At 41.4% G+C, this 18,819-nt stretch overlaps 1 protein-coding gene across 1 annotated transcript in view; it reads right to left on the minus strand.

Annotated features, from left to right (window-relative positions):
• Positions 1-10,961, minus strand: part of fn1b (fibronectin 1b) — a 46,694-nt gene extending 35,733 nt beyond the window's left edge. The window contains exons 1-12 of the mRNA XM_063009342.1: positions 10,720-10,961; positions 8,183-8,314; positions 7,794-7,931; positions 7,388-7,519; positions 6,333-6,470; positions 6,100-6,255; positions 5,787-5,993; positions 5,508-5,690; positions 3,379-3,555; positions 3,134-3,286; positions 2,878-3,006; positions 2,587-2,727 (exon numbers count right to left, since the gene is read on the minus strand). Of these exons, the coding sequence (XP_062865412.1) occupies positions 2,587-2,727; positions 2,878-3,006; positions 3,134-3,286; positions 3,379-3,555; positions 5,508-5,690; positions 5,787-5,993; positions 6,100-6,255; positions 6,333-6,470; positions 7,388-7,519; positions 7,794-7,931; positions 8,183-8,314; positions 10,720-10,861 (1,828 nt within the window). The 5' untranslated portion in view covers positions 10,862-10,961. The remainder of the gene's footprint in view (positions 1-2,586; positions 2,728-2,877; positions 3,007-3,133; positions 3,287-3,378; positions 3,556-5,507; positions 5,691-5,786; positions 5,994-6,099; positions 6,256-6,332; positions 6,471-7,387; positions 7,520-7,793; positions 7,932-8,182; positions 8,315-10,719) is intronic.
• Between the last annotated feature and the right edge of the window lie 7,858 nt (positions 10,962-18,819).

An 18,819-nucleotide genomic window follows, 5' to 3' on the forward strand; every position in this document is an offset into this window, starting at 1 on the left:
ATGTAGGGAACATAAATCCGTGATCTGATATACAATCTAGTTCACTATGTAGGGAACATAATTAATTATGTAATACACTATCTAGTGCACTATGTAGGGAACATAAATCCGTGATCTGATATACAATCTAGTTCACTATGTAGGGAACATAATTAATTATGTAATACACTATCTAGTGCACTATGTAGGGAACATAATTAATTATGTAATACACTATCTAGTGCACTATGTAGGGAACATAATTAATTATGTAATACACTATCTAGTGCACTATGTAGGGAACAAAATTAATTATGTAATACACTATCTAGTGCACTATGTAGGGAACATAATTAATTATGTAATACACTATCTAGTGCACTATGTAGGGAACATAATTAATTATGTAATACACTATCTAGTGCACTATGTAGGGAACATAATTAATTATGTAATACACTATCTAGTGCACTATGTAGGGATTATAATTAATTATGTAATACACTATCTAGTGCACTATGTAGGGAACATAATTAATTATGTAATACACTATCTAGTGCACTATGTAGGGAACATAATTAATTATGTAATACACTATCTAGTGCACTATGTAGGGAACATAATTAATTATGTAATACACTATCTAGTGCACTATGTAGGGAACATAAATCTGTTATCTGATATACAATTAAGTGCACTATGTAGGGAACAAGATTAATTATGTAATACACTATCTAGTGCACTATGTAGGGAACATAATTAATTATGTAATACACTATCTAGTGCACTATGTAGGGAACATAATTAATTATGTAATACACTATCTAGTGCACTATGTAGGGAACAAAATTAATTATGTAATACACTATCTAGTGCACTATGTAGGGAACATAATTAATTATGTAATACACTATCTAGTGCACTATGTAGGGAACATAATTAATTATGTAATACACTATCTAGTGCACTATGTAGGGATTATAATTAATTATGTAATACACTATCTAGTGCACTATGTAGGGAACATAATTAATTATGTAATACACTATCTAGTGCACTATGTAGGGAACATAATTAATTATGTAATACACTATCTAGTGCACTATGTAGGGAACAAAATTAATTATGTAATACACTATCTAGTGCACTATGTAGGGAACATAATTAATTATGTAATACACTATCTAGTGCACTATGTAGGGAACATAATTAATTATGTAATACACTATCTAGTGCACTATGTAGGGAACATAATTAATTATGTAATACACTATCTAGTGCACTATGTAGGGAACAAAATTAATTATGTAATACACTATCTAGTGCACTATGTAGGGAACATAATTAATTATGTAATACACTATCTAGTGCACTATGTAGGGAACATAATTAATTATGTAATACACTATCTAGTGCACTATGTAGGGAACATAATTAATTATGTAATACACTATCTAGTGCACTATGTAGGGAACAAAATTAATTATGTAATACACTATCTAGTGCACTATGTAGGGAACATAATTAATTATGTAATACACTATCTAGTGCACTATGTAGGGAACATAATTAATTATGTAATACACTATCTAGTGCACTATGTAGGGAACATAATTAATTATGTAATACACTATCTAGTGCACTATGTAGGGAACATAATTAATTATGTAATACACTATCTAGTGCACTATGTAGGGAACATAATTAATTATGTAATACACTATCTAGTGCACTATGTAGGGAACATAATTAATTATGTAATACACTATCTAGTGCACTATGTAGGGAACATAATTAATTATGTAATACACTATCTAGTGCACTATGTAGGGAACATAATTAATTATGTAATACACTATCTAGTGCACTATGTAGGGAACATAAATCTGTTATCTGATATACAATTAAGTGCACTATGTAGGGAACATAATTAATTATGTAATACACTATCTAGTGCACTATGTAGGGAACATAAATCCGTGATCTGATATACAATCTAGTTCACTATGTAGGGAACATAATTAATTATGTAATACACTATCTAGTGCACTATGTAGGGAACATAATTAATTATGTAATACACTATCTAGTGCACTATGTAGGGAACATAATTAATTATGTAATACACTATCTAGTGCACTATGTAGGGAACATAATTAATTATGTAATATACTATCTAGTGCACTATGTAGGGAACATAAATCTGTTATCTGATATAGAATCTAGTGCACTATGTAGGGAACATAAATGTGTTTGTAATGCGAACAGTTAGCTTAGTAGCTCAGTTATCACCCATAATCCTTTGGTGTGTGCGAGAGGTTTTTTAGCTTTTTTTTCTTTCTTTCTTGGGCCTGGGGGGTCGGGGAAATGAGTTTTTGCAACTTGGGATGTCTGTGCATGTGTGGAGGGGGATTAAGACTGACAAGAGACCAGATATTGCATGAAGGGATCGTACATCCTGACCCGAATACAGCAATTACCCTCTCTCGGACTCCTGGCCATGGATGGCTGTGGCATACGGAGTCCTGTCGTGTATCATCTGAGGGCGCTCGGGTCGCCCATCACACGCTGGACGATTTATTAAGATGAATCAATACGTGATCTTACCGCTGGAGCCCAGAGGCTCGCAGGAGAGCTCTCCGATGCCGTTACCATAGCAGGAGCATCGATAGCGGACGTTCTGGATGACCTTATCCCACGCCTCACCGATCTGATAAAAGGCTTTGCTCTCGGGTTCCTGGCACTGATCTGCGCAAGAGAAAAGAATATTTACGTTACGGCGCGGGACGTCGGACAGGAAACATCTGCGCCGGCGCACTTTCCAGGGAACATCTGGACTCGCGCCTGTCTGAGCGAACGCAGCTGCGCGGCGGTAACACATTAACATGAATTCATTACCGACGGCGTCACACTTCCAGCGGCCGCGGCCCTGACCCAAGCACGTGCAGTTCATCATGTAGCCCTCAGAGTGGCGCTTGTCGAACCTCTGGTTCACCTCGTACGTGTGTCCGTCCACGATGCACTGGTCTGATGGTCGAGAACACACGAGTTTTAACGCTGTTTTTAACATATCTGTGTCATTCATGACCTAACAGAGTTATGATTTATTCTTTTTATTGTATTCGATAAGAAATGAGCCCGAAAGTCTCGGCACCTCTGAGCTGCGAGTAGGCCACGCAGCTCCACTCGCCACGCCCGTTACCCGAGCACGTGCAGCGCATCATGTGACCCAGGGTGTCGTGCCGCTTGTCCCACTGGTCGCCCAGGCGGTAAATGACGTCGTTCACCGTGCAGACCTCCTCGTGGGCTGGGGGGAAGAAGAAAACGTTCCGGTTACGGCATCGTCGTGGAAGGGTCGGGCCGTGCGTTCTACACCCGGCGGCGGCGCGTCACGCGTACCCGCCATGGGACAGAAGCCGTAGCGGTGCTCCCCGTCGTAGTCGGCGGTGGTGCCGCACCACTTCATGCCGTCGCGTCGGCCGTCGGCCGTGCAGTCCGTGTAGTTCCGGCCGTTGTACAGGAAGGGGAACGTGCACAGCGCCCCGTTCGAGTTCCCGCCGCGGGTCGTCACCATCACTGCACCGAAAAGCCAAAAAGGTTCTTCAGCATCTAATGAATTAAGCTGTATTCTCATCACTGTAGTTCTAAAATATCAACATGTATATAGACATACAATCAAAATATTACAATTCTGTTGCATTGAATTGAATTGGTCCCTTTTCTCTTTGTACTTTTAACATCTTCCACTCTTCTGAGAAGTCTTCCTACAAGACTTGTGGGGGAATTTGTGCCCATTTCATCAACAGAGTCAGTAAGGTCAGACACTGACGTTGGAAGATGTTACGTCATTGGCATAAAGCGACAACGATTCTGACTGCATACAATAGACCACTGAAGTCGCGTCGTCATTTTGCAGTCCACGCCGTGTTGTTACGCCCATATTTGGTAACCCGGGTCTAATTTTGAACGGGAGAAGTGAACGGAGATTTCGCAAATTGCCTCTCCTGTAGTCATAAAAAATCTTCCAGAGCTGTTAGGTTTTGTTTTATGGAGATTCTTCCGTCTATTATCGCCGGATCCTCTGAATCATGACGTCGTTAAAGAGTCAAAACATGACGACCGTGTAATTCGGAGGATCCGGCCATGTACAGGAGAGAAATGCACACGGGACGAAACGTGCAGGGTTCTGAACGTGTTTATTCAGCGCAGGATGCATTGGAGTCGATTTTTTTGGAAAACCCCCGTTCATTTTTCCCCATAGGAGATCAGGCCTAGACCCGGGTCTCCAAATATGGGCATAACGATTAAACCCATGTCCACGATTAAACCCTTGCAGCTCATTCAAAATGCAGCTGCACGTCTGGTTTTTAACCAGCCCAAACACTGCCGCATCATCACCCCACTGCTGCCTCATCACCCCACTGCTGCCTCATCACCCCACTGCTGCCACATCATCACCCCACTGCTGCCTCATCATCACCCCACTGCTACGTTCTCTTCACTGGCTTCCTGTAGCTGCACGCATTCAGTTTAAAACACTGACGCTCGCCTACAAAGCCAAAAATGGACCAGCCCCAAGCTACCTTCGTGGCCTAATCAAACCCCGCTCTGTACCACGCAACCTCCGAGCCTCTAGTCTCGCTCGACTTGAGCCTCCATCCAGGACTAAAGGAAGACGAGCATCAAGGCTGTTCTCTGTTCTAGCGCCCAAGTGGTGGAATGAACTTCCTCTGTCTGTCCGAACATCTGAGTCTCTCGCTGTCTTTAAAAAACGATTAAAAACCTTCATCACCTTTTTACTAAACACTTAAGCTGACTTGTACTTATTTACTAACATTTTGTTCCAATGTTTTCCATTAAAAAAAAAAAAAAAAGGCACTTTGGTTCTAACAGGTTTTAGCAGATTTGTATCTTCGACTGTTGTTTTCCTAAACTTGAGAAATGAAATGTTCACTATGGAAGCACTTCTGTAAGTCGCTCTGGATAAGAGCGTCTGCTAAATGCTGAAGATGTAAATGTAAATGTAAAATGTAAATAACGAGGACTACAGAGTGACGCACGACTTCAGTGGTCAATGCAAGAAATTACGGGCTAAGGGCCATGCTCAGGGGTCCAACAGTGGCAACCTGGCAGTGGTAGGGATCGAACCAGAGAGTTTTTAATCACTACTAAGCTAGCTTTTCCCTAATGAACAGAGATCTGAGGGATCAAGCTTGTTCAGACCCCCCAATTCTCCTCTAGTTTAGGATCTGGACTCCTGTAGGTCAGAAAACCAGCCTATACGTTCAAGTTTTGGTAGAGTTAGGACTTTAGATCTTAAGTAAAAGACCAAGCTATGACTTCTGATCCATTCCAGATGGATTAAAAATCAAAGCTGCGTGTTTAAGTTTAAACTACAGTGCAAAATGTGCTTCCCTAGAACAGGATTAGGTCTAATCCTAGACTAAAAGAGTCCTAGAGTGCTGGATCAGCCTCAGAGCTCAGTGAAGTTGGGTTCCAAGAGCAGACCGACGTGAAGATTCACTCACGGTTCCTCTGGGTGCAGAACGAGTACTGGCGGTCGTCGTCGTAGTTGGAGGTGGTGCTGCACCACAGCTGACCGTCGGTCCGGCCTTCGGAGACGCACGAGTAGTGAGTTTTCCCGCCGTACACGAAGGGGAACACGCACGGCTGGCCCTTGGAGCTCCCGCCGTACACGTGAGACTGACCGTCTGCACACACACACACACACACACACACAGAAGTACGGAGCGTTTAGGATGACCCCCCACACACAGTACGTGTAACAAGAGGATGACGGGACGTACCCCACTCCTCACAGCTGATCCCTCCATTAATACAGGTGCAGATCATCTGCTGGCTGCCCTGCGTCTGTACCCAGCTCATGCCCGTGTGATAGGAGGCGCCAGATCCCGCCCGGCACACGCCCACCTCCTCGACCAGATCGGGAAGGACGTTCAGCTGCTGAGTGACGGGCCTAACCCGGGTCGACAAGGCCGTGCTGGTGCCAGTACCTACCGGACACAGCGAGACCGAAGCGCTGAACAGCTACGTACAAACCATTCTCACTCCAACTCCGACTCCGATGAACAAACAATAAGATTCATTTACAGTTCTCACCGAGGCCGGCGTGCGCCGACGTGTGCCTCTCGCACTTCCACTCGCCGCGCCCGTTTCCGGTACAGATGCACTGCAGCGCGTGGCCCTGCGCGTCCCTCTTGGTCCAGGTCTCGCCGATGCGGTAGGCCTTCCTGGCGTCCTGGTCGTTGCAGCGATCTGTAACAGAGGACGAGGAGATCCTCACCACTCGGATCTCAGATCAGTACGGGACGGGTTCGAGGCGCGTCACTCACTTCTGGAGGTGCAGGTGATGCGCCCGTTTCCCTCGCCCAGGCACGTGCAGTCCACGACCATCCAGCCCTGGTAGGGTTTCTCCCACGTCTGCCCCACCACGTAGGACGTGCCCAGAGACGTATCGTAGCACCGCTCGGCTGCAGAGTAAACATCGTCCGTACGTTTAGTCTGAGCGATTGAGGGCCTTGCTTAGGGGCCCGACAGATGCAACCTGGCAGTGGTGAAACCCCTAATCCCAACCATCAGCATTTATATAGTACTGGAGTGTGCAATCCAGCTCACAAGGTCCTGGTAGCACACACTACAGTACACGTGTGGGTTAGACAGGTGGTCATAATGTTTTGGCTCACGGGTGTAAGTATGACGAATAGAAATGTATAGAAATAAAAAGCACAGAAAGGCGCTCGGGCGGCGCAGCGGCGAAAAAGACGCGCTGCAACCAGGGCTGGATTCTGAGTACGTGGTATGGAATCCAGCCCCGCCTCACCGGGTTCGAGGCCGGGCGGCTGTATGAGCAACGATTGGCCGGTTGCTCGGTCGGGGGGCGGGGCAAAGAACCGGCTGTGGGTCTCTCTCGGTCAGAATGCGATCACGAGCTCTGCCGGCCGGCCGATTAGAGGCGCCCGCACAAGAGATGAGGAAGGGCGCCCGCTAGGTGGCAAAAATGCATCCGGCTGCTGCCCATGTGTCGGAGGGGATACGGGTTAGCTTCGATCTCCTCGGTCAGGGCGGGGTTCGGCATAGGCAGAGAGGAAGCACGATGCAAACTGAACAATCGGATGCGCCAAAGGGGGAGAAAAATGGGAAAAAATTTTAAGAAATTAATAATAATAATAAATAAATAAATAAAAAGGACAGAATGAAAAGGGGTCGCTGAGTTGAAATCAGGCCGCAGCCTGTATCAGCGCTTCATATCGATCCCTGTCCCCTGAGTGTTTGCAGTGGCTTTGAACGTTGCTCCGGATTTCCCAGAATTCCAGCCGCTGAACCCGCGCGAGTGACGGTACGTACTGATCACGATCACGTACGCGACCGAAACGACGCGCCCGCTCACCGATGGGTTTGCAGGTCCACTCGCCCTTGCCGTTCCCGAGACACACGCACTCCAGCATGTAGTCGCCCGTGTCGTGGGGTCGGGTCCAGGTCTCTCCGATCCGGTACGAGCGTCCGCCCTCGTGGCAGCGATCTGCGTGCACAGCAATGACGTGACGTCAAACAAACCGCGTCCAAGTGCGTTCGTTTCAACACAATATTGATCGATCATATATGATTAATTCAGCCTCCAGGCCACCTGGGGGCGCTGTGGCAATTCCCCACAAACCGGGGTTCCGATTCATCCCGAAGGTCCGCATTAGGGATAAGGCTGGGAGCTCGACTCGTCGCCGTGTCCTCACGCTCTGAGCACGACCGGGCCTTCCTCAAACTGTTTACCTGATAGCAGTGGGTGTTACGTTACTCACTCGCGATGGTGCAGCTGATCTTGCCCCTCCCTGAGCCGATGCAGGTGCAGTCCCAGATCATCCCGTCCTTCGGCCGTTCGTACGTCTCGCCCACGCGGTACGACCTCATGTTGATTTTATCGTGGCACGTCTCCTCGGCTACGGGAGGAGAGAGCGCAGGTCATGGTCAGTCGACACGGTTAGAAAACGTACTACTACTACTACTACAGTTTGTATTGAAATGGGATGTTTTACACCCGGAGAGTCGCGCTACACCCTCCGTACCCTTGTTATTAATTGATGGGATAAAAGAGGGGTGACGATGTGCACAGAGAAACAAGCCACAGTCAGTAATTGCATGGAAAAAATGGACCACACGTTCATACGCACAAATACATCATAAGACCTACCAGCGGGTTTGGTCTCGCAGGTGACGCCCCCTGACCTGCCGCACGTGCACAGTAAAGTGCCGCCCAAATGTGCGCGCTCCCACTGCTCATGGACCCGGTAGGTGCGCCCGTTGTCAGCGCAGCCCCCCACACCTGAAAGAAGCAGCACATAACGAATCTCAGGCGAGTGCACCTTCACTTTGTGTCCAGCCGGAGGTGCGATTATTGTCATCTAATGCGCCGATTGGCACAACTGGCCGTGACTGAGGGTGGGAGGGAGGTCGACAGGGTTCCTTACTGCTGGCATGAATGGCCTGTGATTGATTTTTTCCCCCCACTTCATTTATTGTGTTGTGTTTTCTCTAAAAATAGGACAAATCCTGTTTTCCTGATTTGGGTATCAACTTCCGTTCGGGTCCTGCTGTATCACCCAGCTCAAGGTAACCTTCCTTCTTTACTGCAATGAACCAGCCACAGAGCGCAATACTACCATCGCCATGCTTTACAGTAGGTACAGTGTTATTGGGTCTTCTCCTCCGATCAAAATCCTACAGAAGACCTGCAACACTTGTCACTCAATCATGGAGCAGAGGCTTGTTTTTTTTTACCAGCAGCCTCTAAGTCAGTGTCAATATGTTCCAACAGCTTTTAATTCACATTTGGGTGTTTTTTTAGTGATTTTTAGTCAAATTTCCTCTCAGCATAAGGTGGTAGGTCTGAAAAAACAGTGTTCCATATGCTTTGTACTGGCTGACACTTGTATGCACAGATGATCTCGGAACCCTAAGATGTTTAGGAATCATACATTCCAAATTACTGCACGGCTTGAGTTCCATTCCATGGAATTTTACAGTACAGCACAGGGAACCCTCGTAAAATTCGAGGAATTGAAGAAAATTGAGCCACAATGCTGCAAAATGGTTATTATTACTTATTTTAGACATCGTTAATGCTGTAAATTCCAACAGCAGTTTTACACAGACGTTTGAATTTGAACTAGACAGAGATTAAATAATAAAACCCGAACTTCTGTCCCTACACAACATATTTGTCATGAAGAGGAGATGTAGGCCGAGCGTTCAGTCTGCCCACTGTTAAACCTTTAAACCCTAAAACCTGCCAGCAAAGTTGAATGTCCTAGAAGCTCTATACAAACACCAGAGAACGATCAATGCATGCTTCACTAGGACTGAGTACAGTGTTCTATAACGCGTGGGTGGTGCACAGAAACTGTGTCCTGGGACCTGGGTTCAATCCTTGCATTCCTGTAAATGCGTTGGGTTTTCTTCTACCTCCCAAAAAAACATGAACAGAAGATAGATTAGCTGCTCCAATCTGCCCCAGGTTTGATTGAGTCAATATATGAATGTGTGTTTTACGGTGGTGGATTGGTGGCCTGTCCCACACCCACCACAATCCTGACCAGAATGAAGCAGATATGAGAAAATACATGAACAAATGAATAGCTTCTAATATAATTCTAAATGGGGAATTACCACCTGAGAGGTTCCACTGCATATTAAGGACGATGGTCGGTGTTGCCAGGTAGGGTGAAGTCCCTCTATTATTTAAATCGCAATCATCAGCAAAAATATCTGTTTGTGGACTATCACACTTAAGTTACAGATCAGGATCGCAGTTCAGGTTGCTGTGCACGACATGAAGGTCATAATCACAATTTTCTGTAGAATTTTATTCTCATATTAAATATTTTCAATTTTCGATATTTGATTTGGATTTTAAACAGAAACTAAAATCCACTGAGTAATCAAGCTGAGTTGTTATTTTGTAGACTGGGAAAATAATACTACTTTGCTTATTTATATAAAAAAATAACATTCCTACAGAGCATTAATATAAATTCACTTATTTATTTGTACATGTTTTTTTTTTGCCGTTTGGAAAGCATAGTGCTGATGTTTACTCCCAATCTGGCAACCTTTGTTTGTGTTTAAGCAAACGTCTTACTTTTACCTAATAATATTTTTAGGAGCTACTTGTATACTTAATATTATAAGTAAATTAAATTATAGAAGAATATTCTTGTAAATACATACATTTATATTTATTCTTATGTTTGTGTGTGTGTGTGTGTGTGTTTATTTTAAATTCCCTGTATCGCTTACATTTATCTGCGTTGCCAGATTGTCCCTATTTAAACTACACAGAACTGCTAATTAATCGGTATTTAGTCGTAACATAGATGCAGTATCAATCTGGCAACCCGGGAAACTGTTATTCATGATTGTTGACATTTCTTTGGGATTAAATGCTGCAATATTCAATTAAAGTTCAAAACTATAAGTCTTCAACTTTCCTGATATAATAGGAAAGTGATTTATGGTAAAATGTGTGGTTTTTTTTTTTCTTTTTTAAAATGAATTCCTTTCAATGTACTTCTCCAAAGTTTTTACCTGAGGTAAAGCTTTTTCAGAAGTGCGCACTAATATCATTCATTTTCTGTCTATAGTTATATATAAATATATAATACAATATATAATAATATATCTGAAATGACATCTAAACAGTGTAAATAATGCGTGTGTGGGGGGACTCACTGGTCGGTGTGTATCCGCTCCCTAGTAGCGCAAAATCGGTCATCATCATCTGCTCCTGCCCCTGCCTCCGGTTCCTCCCGGTCTGAGGTAAACACATCACCGAGCTCCACACACACAGCGCCCACAACAGCAGCCCCCTCATCCTCCCGCTCTATCAACACTAAAATAATAATACAAATAAAGGTTATTACACTGTATACGAATTAATTATATATAATAGAGAATCACTGCTGTATGGCTACAACGGTGTCCAGCAGCACCGTGTAACTGTCGCCCTGAGCGCGGGCTTTAAATACCCACAGACGCCCACAGACACGCGCGCGCCACTGTTTGAGGGCGGGGTTTATCAGCGCGTGAGAGCGCCAGAGTGTTATGCTATGCTAATTCAAATAGTCAAAATGACCGCAGATGAGTCAGTTAGCATTAGCATCCTGGGCATACTGTACAAAAACAAATAGAAATAAAATCCCGATTAATTAGTTAATACGTTGTTTATATGGTAATACCGTAATAATATGGTCATAACTATATATTTCAAGTGGGATACAATGAACAGAGCCAAACATAACGATCAGTTTTACCTCAGAAAATTTAATTCTTAGTGATGAAGATCAAATTTGACTTCAAAAACATACCAAAACTACCAGGCTGTTAAATGTCCCTCAAGCAAACCACACTAGATAAAGACTCAGTTAAATGTACATTTAAAGCTAAATGCATTTAACATTACACTTGTGACAATAAATTCCAAGCAACTGAATGAAGAGTCTTTCTCAGGGGACAAATAGTGGCAACCTGACAATCAGTGGGGTTTGAACAAGCAACCTTCCAATTACCATTGCTGCCACTTTCTAATTTAAAAATTCTTAAGTTCTTGCCAAAAAAATCACTGGATCGTACTAAAAATCCCAAGTAACCAAAAACAACAAAATTGTGAATATTTACATTTTATATTATACAGTAGACTCTTGAGTTACGAACGGATTACCATACGAACATTTTGGGTTACGAACGATCTTTTTCAACTTAACGTACGAACAAATTTCGTATTAGGAACCGAAATGACGTCCCATGACGTCAAGAACAAGTTGACTCCGAGCGTTTCTCTCTCTCTCTCTCTCGGCGTTTTCTTTATATTTTGTAAAATTCAATATTAAAACGTCCCTAAAGAAGCTGCAGAGAAAGCACAGTGGTGAGAAAATGAACAAATCTATTACTATTTTTTGTTGTATAATTACTCCTGCCAGTAGGTATCACTGTGTATCAGACAGAGGGGACAGTGAGTGAGAGAGAAGAAGGAAGTTATTCTTTCATGAAATTACACCTACAAAATACAACACTACTGAAATAAAGAAGGAAATAATAGAGAAATATGAGAGTTATTGTTGTTTCTGGTAGATACATTTTATATAAGAAGAAGGAAATGTATTATGGTGTATAGTACAGCACATGTACTGTACTGAAATGTGATGTGTGTTTATGTACAGTACTACTGTGTATTGTTGTTCATTATTGTTTATTACAATATTATCTATTCTATAATTTAAGATTAAAGGAAAATATACTTGTATTTATAACAAAAAAGAGCATTTAAGACATTAGAGAGGTTAGGTTAGGGGGGGTTTGGGAGGTCTGGCACAGAATAATTCTGTTTACATTATTTCTTATGGGAAAAACAGGTTTAACGAACATTTTGATTTAAGAACAGCCCTTTGGAGCCAGTTAAATTCGTACGTCAAGGGTCTACTGTGTTTATATTGTCTACTTAAACTAGAGTAAGGTAATGTTTACTATGGAAGCACTTCTGTAAGTTGCTCTGGATAAGAGTGTCTGCTAAATGCCAAAAATGTAAATGTATATAACGTATTTTCACAATTATTCACAAAAACTAAAATCCTGAGTTAACTGAGAAAGGAAAAGTGGGTCAGTATTAATATTTACATATTGCAATATGAAAAATATTTATATATTAATGTCTTTCAAACCCAGAGAGTCTAATCTGATTCACTATCACTATTGAACTCTGAAAGTCTGGTAACAACATTAATTGTTTCTGACTGCTGCTGTTTCTGTCGTTCATTGTATCATGAACATCATGTTCTCGATACCAAGAAAATGTAAGTAAGTAAAGAAGTAAATGTACAGTAGGTGTAGAAATGGCCAGTGACAACCAAAGGTTATTATTTAGTAGTAATACACTTCATTATTCCTTATTTATCACTGCAGACCATAAAACTGCATGCAGATTTTAATTACTTTAGTGCAAATTAAAAATCCCAAGTCGATCCCCCAAATCCCAAGAAGTGGCAACACTGATCTTAACCACTATACAACATGCTAGTGCAAAAGTAAAATGAAACATATAAAATGCTTTATTACGCTGAGGGAAATGAATAGTAATGAAATGAATAGTGAAATTAATTCAGGAATCAGAACTGCTGAAATGTGACTTCTTATTTTTTTTATAGCTAATTCATGAGTACTGCCACAATTCATTTTGATATATCTGTGACTGCACACTGCTGAACCACATTATTACTGTATGCTTGCTACTGGGCATTAATTTAATAATCTTCCTTGTATATCCCTAAACATTTATTTAACCAGAATAGTGTTTATGTGATTATATTGAAAAACTTTATTTGCATAAAGTTGTGCACTGGTAAGCATTTGCTTTGATGCATTCAGACCTTTCTTTGTACTGAATAGACTAAACAAATTTGCAATGTTACTGGGCAAATCATAGAACTTGAAAGATGCGCCAACTGTCTCTGTCCATATAAATAAAATCACAGACACCAGACACGGCATGTAATTAGTTGAATGATCAGGGTTGAGTCTGAACAATGTTTCTGTAGACAGAATGATGCTCTGCTTGTTTTTCTTTTAAAAGTTTCCTGTTCAGTCCTGTCCAGAATGAGAGGATTGCCTCTTCCTAAATGAACACATGCAATATAAACCTAAATTGCTTATTATTGTACAGCTGTCCTTTTATATATATATATAAATATATATATATATATATATATATATATATATATATATATATATATATATATATATATATATATATATATAAGTAAATATGCAGAGGAGAAATTATTGTGGATCCTGGAAATGACAACATTCGGTGCCTAGAAAAAGTATTTAACCCCAACCCTTGTTTTATTTAATAAGCCTTTTTCTTTAAAAAGTCAGACCCTAATTTTTTTAACTGAAAACCAACAAAGAAAGCACTGTATAATAGCAAAGATTAAAAACAATGACGTCTTAAGATTTTTACAACATGATAGAGCAAGTTTAGTCCCTGTTTTACTTTCTCTTTGCCTTGTCACAGATGTCCAAAGTGGTTAAAACTAGGTTAAATTCATGATTCTTATGGAGTGTTTATTATTTCTCTAATTGTATTCATCCATCTTGTTCTTGCACCTCTTGCACCTAATCCCTCAATGCTACTACCATATATTTTACTCTGAGAAAGGTGCAAGGGCTTCTTTCTCACTGAAAGGCCTCGTTGATTTACAAAGTTTAGAGAAGATGCTTGACCTGACCCAGGCAGACTGTAGTTTTTATTCCCAGGGGGCTAAATACTTTTCAGTGCACTGTAAGTGATATGAGCCACGTGAACTATGAGAGTACTAACTGTGAGTACACAAATCAGTGAAAAATAAGAGCATTAACATAACTCAGATGCTGTTTTTTTCCTGAGGACATTGTGATTTTGGATAGGATGAGCTCACGGCTGTCAGAGAACTTCTGCACTCCATCAGCGTAAAGGGAAAAAGTTCACCTCCCTAAGAGAAGTGTTTGTATTGAATTCACTGCCGTTATATCAAACTGAGAGAGCTTTTTAAACAAGTGTACTTTTATATGCGAAAAAAGCTCTTAGCATGGTTTTGTTTAGATATGATCCCAGCTAGGTCCAGTAAGTAAGTAAAGATAATGGAGTTCTAATTTTTTACTTTTATTGATTTAGATTTGGTCTTTATCTTGACCAAAAGTCTAAAACTAATCTACTGTAATTTTGATAAAACACACCTAATGATAAAAATGTTTAAAACAACCAGTGCTGTTATGAACCTGTCTGATAATAAACACTCATGTTTTCATCCATGCACAGTGAGGAGGATGATTGGAGAGGCAAAATTTCTCCATGAAGAAAAGCTGGGAAGAGAAACACGTCTTAAGATGTGCAACAGTACGGGGTCGTCTTTGTCGCATTTTTCAAAATTCTCAGGTTAGGACTGCAGGCAGGCAAGTTTGTTCTTTGTTCTCAGTTTTTTGTGTTGGTTCTTGGTTTTGTCTGGGTCTTAGTTGCTATGGATTTTGATTTTTGCCTTGGTCATGGTTGATGTAGGTCATGTTCCTGGGCTGGTCTTGGTTTTGACTACATCATTGAACATGAGCAATTAATAAAAATAAAAATAATAAAGAATAAAAAACAGAGAGTCTGAGAGTCTGACATCAAACATAAATATTAGCAGCTGTATTTATGTGTGTTTTATTTCCTTCCTAGCAGCAATTAGTCTTATTGTGTTATTTTATTCCACCTAGATGAGTTCACCTGTCTAGAGCTGTTAGTCACAGCCTGTTGTGTTTGCTTGTGTGTGTGAGTGTGTGTATATGTGTGTGATTCATGTCTCTTAGACTGTTATTTTGTGTATTTATTCAACCAGACGGTATGGTGCACCCTCAAGCTATGTGTGGGGCGCCTGATTTTGCCAAGTGACGGGCACTTGTGGGTCAACAAGGGAGGGACTTACAGTAAATATTATTCATTCATTCATTCATTCACACTTATTTATTCATTTACAGCAGTGGCCAAAATACCTCAGAAAAAAATGTCAACTAGGCGGTTCAAGCCTCACAACCACCAAGTTGTCATTGTTTGGCTCCTGAGCAAGGCCCTTAACCCTCAATGGCACGAATCATAATTGTAATTGTCGCTTTGGATAAAAGCGTCCACTAAATGCCATAAATGTAAATAAAATGTAAAAATAACACATTCAGGTGACTGAATATGTATATTGGTAGGACATTATGACCACCCATCTAAACGAATTACGAATGTAATTGGTTCTGAAGTTCTGTTCTTAAGTCAAAATGTTCGTTAGTTAAACCTATTTTTCCCATAAGAAATAATGCAAACAGAATTATTCTGTGCCAGACCTCCCAAACCCCCCGCTTACCTCTTACCTAACCTCTCTAATGTCTTAAATGCTCTTTTTTGTTATAAATACACGTATATTTTCCCTTAATCTTAAATTATAGAATAGATATTACTGTAATAAACAATAATGAACAACAATACACAGTAATACTGTACATAAACACATCACATTTCAGTACAGTACATGTGCTGTACTATACACCATAATACATTTCCTTCTTCTTATATAAAATGTATCTACCAGAAACAACAATAACTCTCATATTTCTCTATTATTTCCTTCTTTATTTCAGTAGTTTTGTATTTTGTAGGTGTAATTTCATGAAAGAATAACTTCCTTCTTCTCTCTCACGCACTGTCCCCTCTGTCTGATACACAGTGACACCTACTGGCAGGAGTAATTATACAACAACAAAAACCTGCTCTTTCTCTGCAGCTTCTTTGGGGACATTTTAATATTGATTTTTACAAAATATAAAGAAAACACTGTCCGCTGTCTGAAAGTTCGCTCACTGTATATATATATATATATATATACAGTGTATCACAAAAGTGAGTACACCCCTCACATTTCTGCAGATATTTAAGTATATCTTTTCATGGGACAACACTGACAAAATGACACTTTGACACAATGAAAAGTAGTCTGTGTGCAGCTTATATAACAGTGTAAATTTATTCTTCCCTCAAAATAACTCAATATACAGCCATTAATGTCTAAACCACCGGCAACAAAAGTGAGTACACCCCTAAGAGACTACACCCCTAAATGTCCAAATTGAGCACTGCTTGTCATTTTCCCTCCAAAATGTCATGTGATTTGTTAGTGTTACTAGGTCTCAGGTGTGCATAGGGAGCAGGTGTGTTCAATTTAGTAGTACAGCTCTCACACTCTCTCATACTGGTCACTGAAAGTTCCAACATGGCACCTCATGGCAAAGAACTCTCTGAGGATCTTAAAAGACGAATTGTTGCTCTACATGAAGATGGCCAAGGCTACAAGAAGATTGCCAACACCCTGAAACTGAACTGCAGCACAGTGGCCAAGATCATCCAGCGTCTTAAAAGAGCAGGGTCCACTCAGAACAGAGCTCGCGTTGGTCGTCCAAAGAAGCTGAGTGCACGTGCTCAGCATCACATCCAACTGCTGTCTTTGAAAGATAGGCGCAGGAGTGCTGTCAGCATTGCTGCAGAGATTGAAAAGGTGGGGGGTCAGCCTGTCAGTGCTCAGACCATACGCCGCACACTACATCAAATTGGTCTGCATGGCTGTCACCCCAGAAGGAAGCCTCTTCTGAAGTCTCTACACAAGAAAGCCCGCAAACAGTTTGCTGAAGACATGTCAACAAAGGACATGGATTACTGGAACCATGTCCTATGGTCTGATGAGACCAAGATTAATTTGTTTGGTTCAGATGGTCTCAAGCATGTGTGGCGGCAATCAGGTGAGGAGTACAAAGATAAGTGTGTCATGCCTACAGTCAAGCATGGTGGTGGGAATGCCATGGTCTGGGGCTGCATGAGTGCAGCAGGTGTTGGGGAGTTACATTTCATTGAGGGACACATGAACTCCAATATGTACTGTGAAATACTGAAGCAGAGCATGATCCCCTCCCTCCGGAAACTGGGTCGCAGGGCAGTGTTCCAGCATGATAATGACCCCAAACACACCTCTAAGACGACCACTGCTTTATTGAAGAGGCTGAGGGTAAAGGTGATGGACTGGCCAAGCATGTCTCCAGACCTAAACCCAATAGAACATCTTTGGGGCATCCTCAAGCGGAAGGTGGAGGAGCGCAAAGTCTCGAATATCCGCCAGCTCCGTGATGTCGTCATGGAGGAGTGGAAAAGCATTCCAGTGGCAACCTGTGAAGCTCTGGTAAACTCCATGCCCAGGAGAGTTAAGGCAGTTCTGGGAAATAATGGTGGCCACACAAAATATTGACACTTCAGGAACTTTCACTAAGGGGTGTACTCACTTTTGTTGCCGGTGGTTTAGACATTAATGGCTGTATATTGAGTTATTTTGAGGGAAGAATAAATTTACACTGTTATATAAGCTGCACACAGACTACTTTTCATTGTGTCAAAGTGTCATTTTGTCAGTGTTGTCCCATGAAAAGATATACTTAAATATCTGCAGAAATGTGAGGGGTGTACTCACTTTTGTGATACACTGTATATATATACTGTATATAGATAGAGAGAGAGAGAGAGAGAGAGAGTCAACTTGTTCGTGATGTCACGTGTTTTGTGAATTTAGGTTCGTAATCCGAAATTTGTTCATACGTTAAGTTGAAAAAAATCGTTCGTAACCCAAAATGTTCGTATGGTAAGCCGTTCGTAACTCAAGGGTCGACTGTATAATATAAAACCAACTGACTGTCTTCATACCAGAAGTAAAAAATGATAAAGATTCAGAACAACAGTACCGGCAAAGTTAAAAATAATCACTTTATTCCTCACGTTTTCTTTTTCTGTTTCTGATTTATGATTCCTGACTTGGAATACAGAAACATGGTTCTTCTACATCGCTCTGCAATCGTTTAAAACATTTCCTTCTCTTTTTACAATTCAGTGTTTCTGCGTCTAATAATAAACCAAACCAGCACAGATTTTCCAGCGATAAACCAAACGGTTCGTCGTCTTTAAGTGCACTGAAGCGGATCCAGCAGTGGAAACGGTAAATCAGACTGGAAAGCTAAAACCAGTGCCCATAATCGACTGAAACCCATTATACAGCTTAATCATTCTGTATGGGCTCTGTTCTAATCCCCCATTCCCTTGACTACTCCACTGTCTCCAATTGGCTCATTTAATCTAAAGGAACCGTTCACGTGTAGTACTAGGACTGTCCATTTTCCATCCAGTACCAGTCCAGTACCAGTTTGCAGTCTGTCCTAGTCCTAGTACCAAGAGGGATGGGGGAG

Source organism: Trichomycterus rosablanca, chromosome 15 (genome assembly GCF_030014385.1).
Source record: "Trichomycterus rosablanca isolate fTriRos1 chromosome 15, fTriRos1.hap1, whole genome shotgun sequence".
NCBI lineage: Eukaryota > Metazoa > Chordata > Actinopteri > Siluriformes > Trichomycteridae > Trichomycterus > Trichomycterus rosablanca.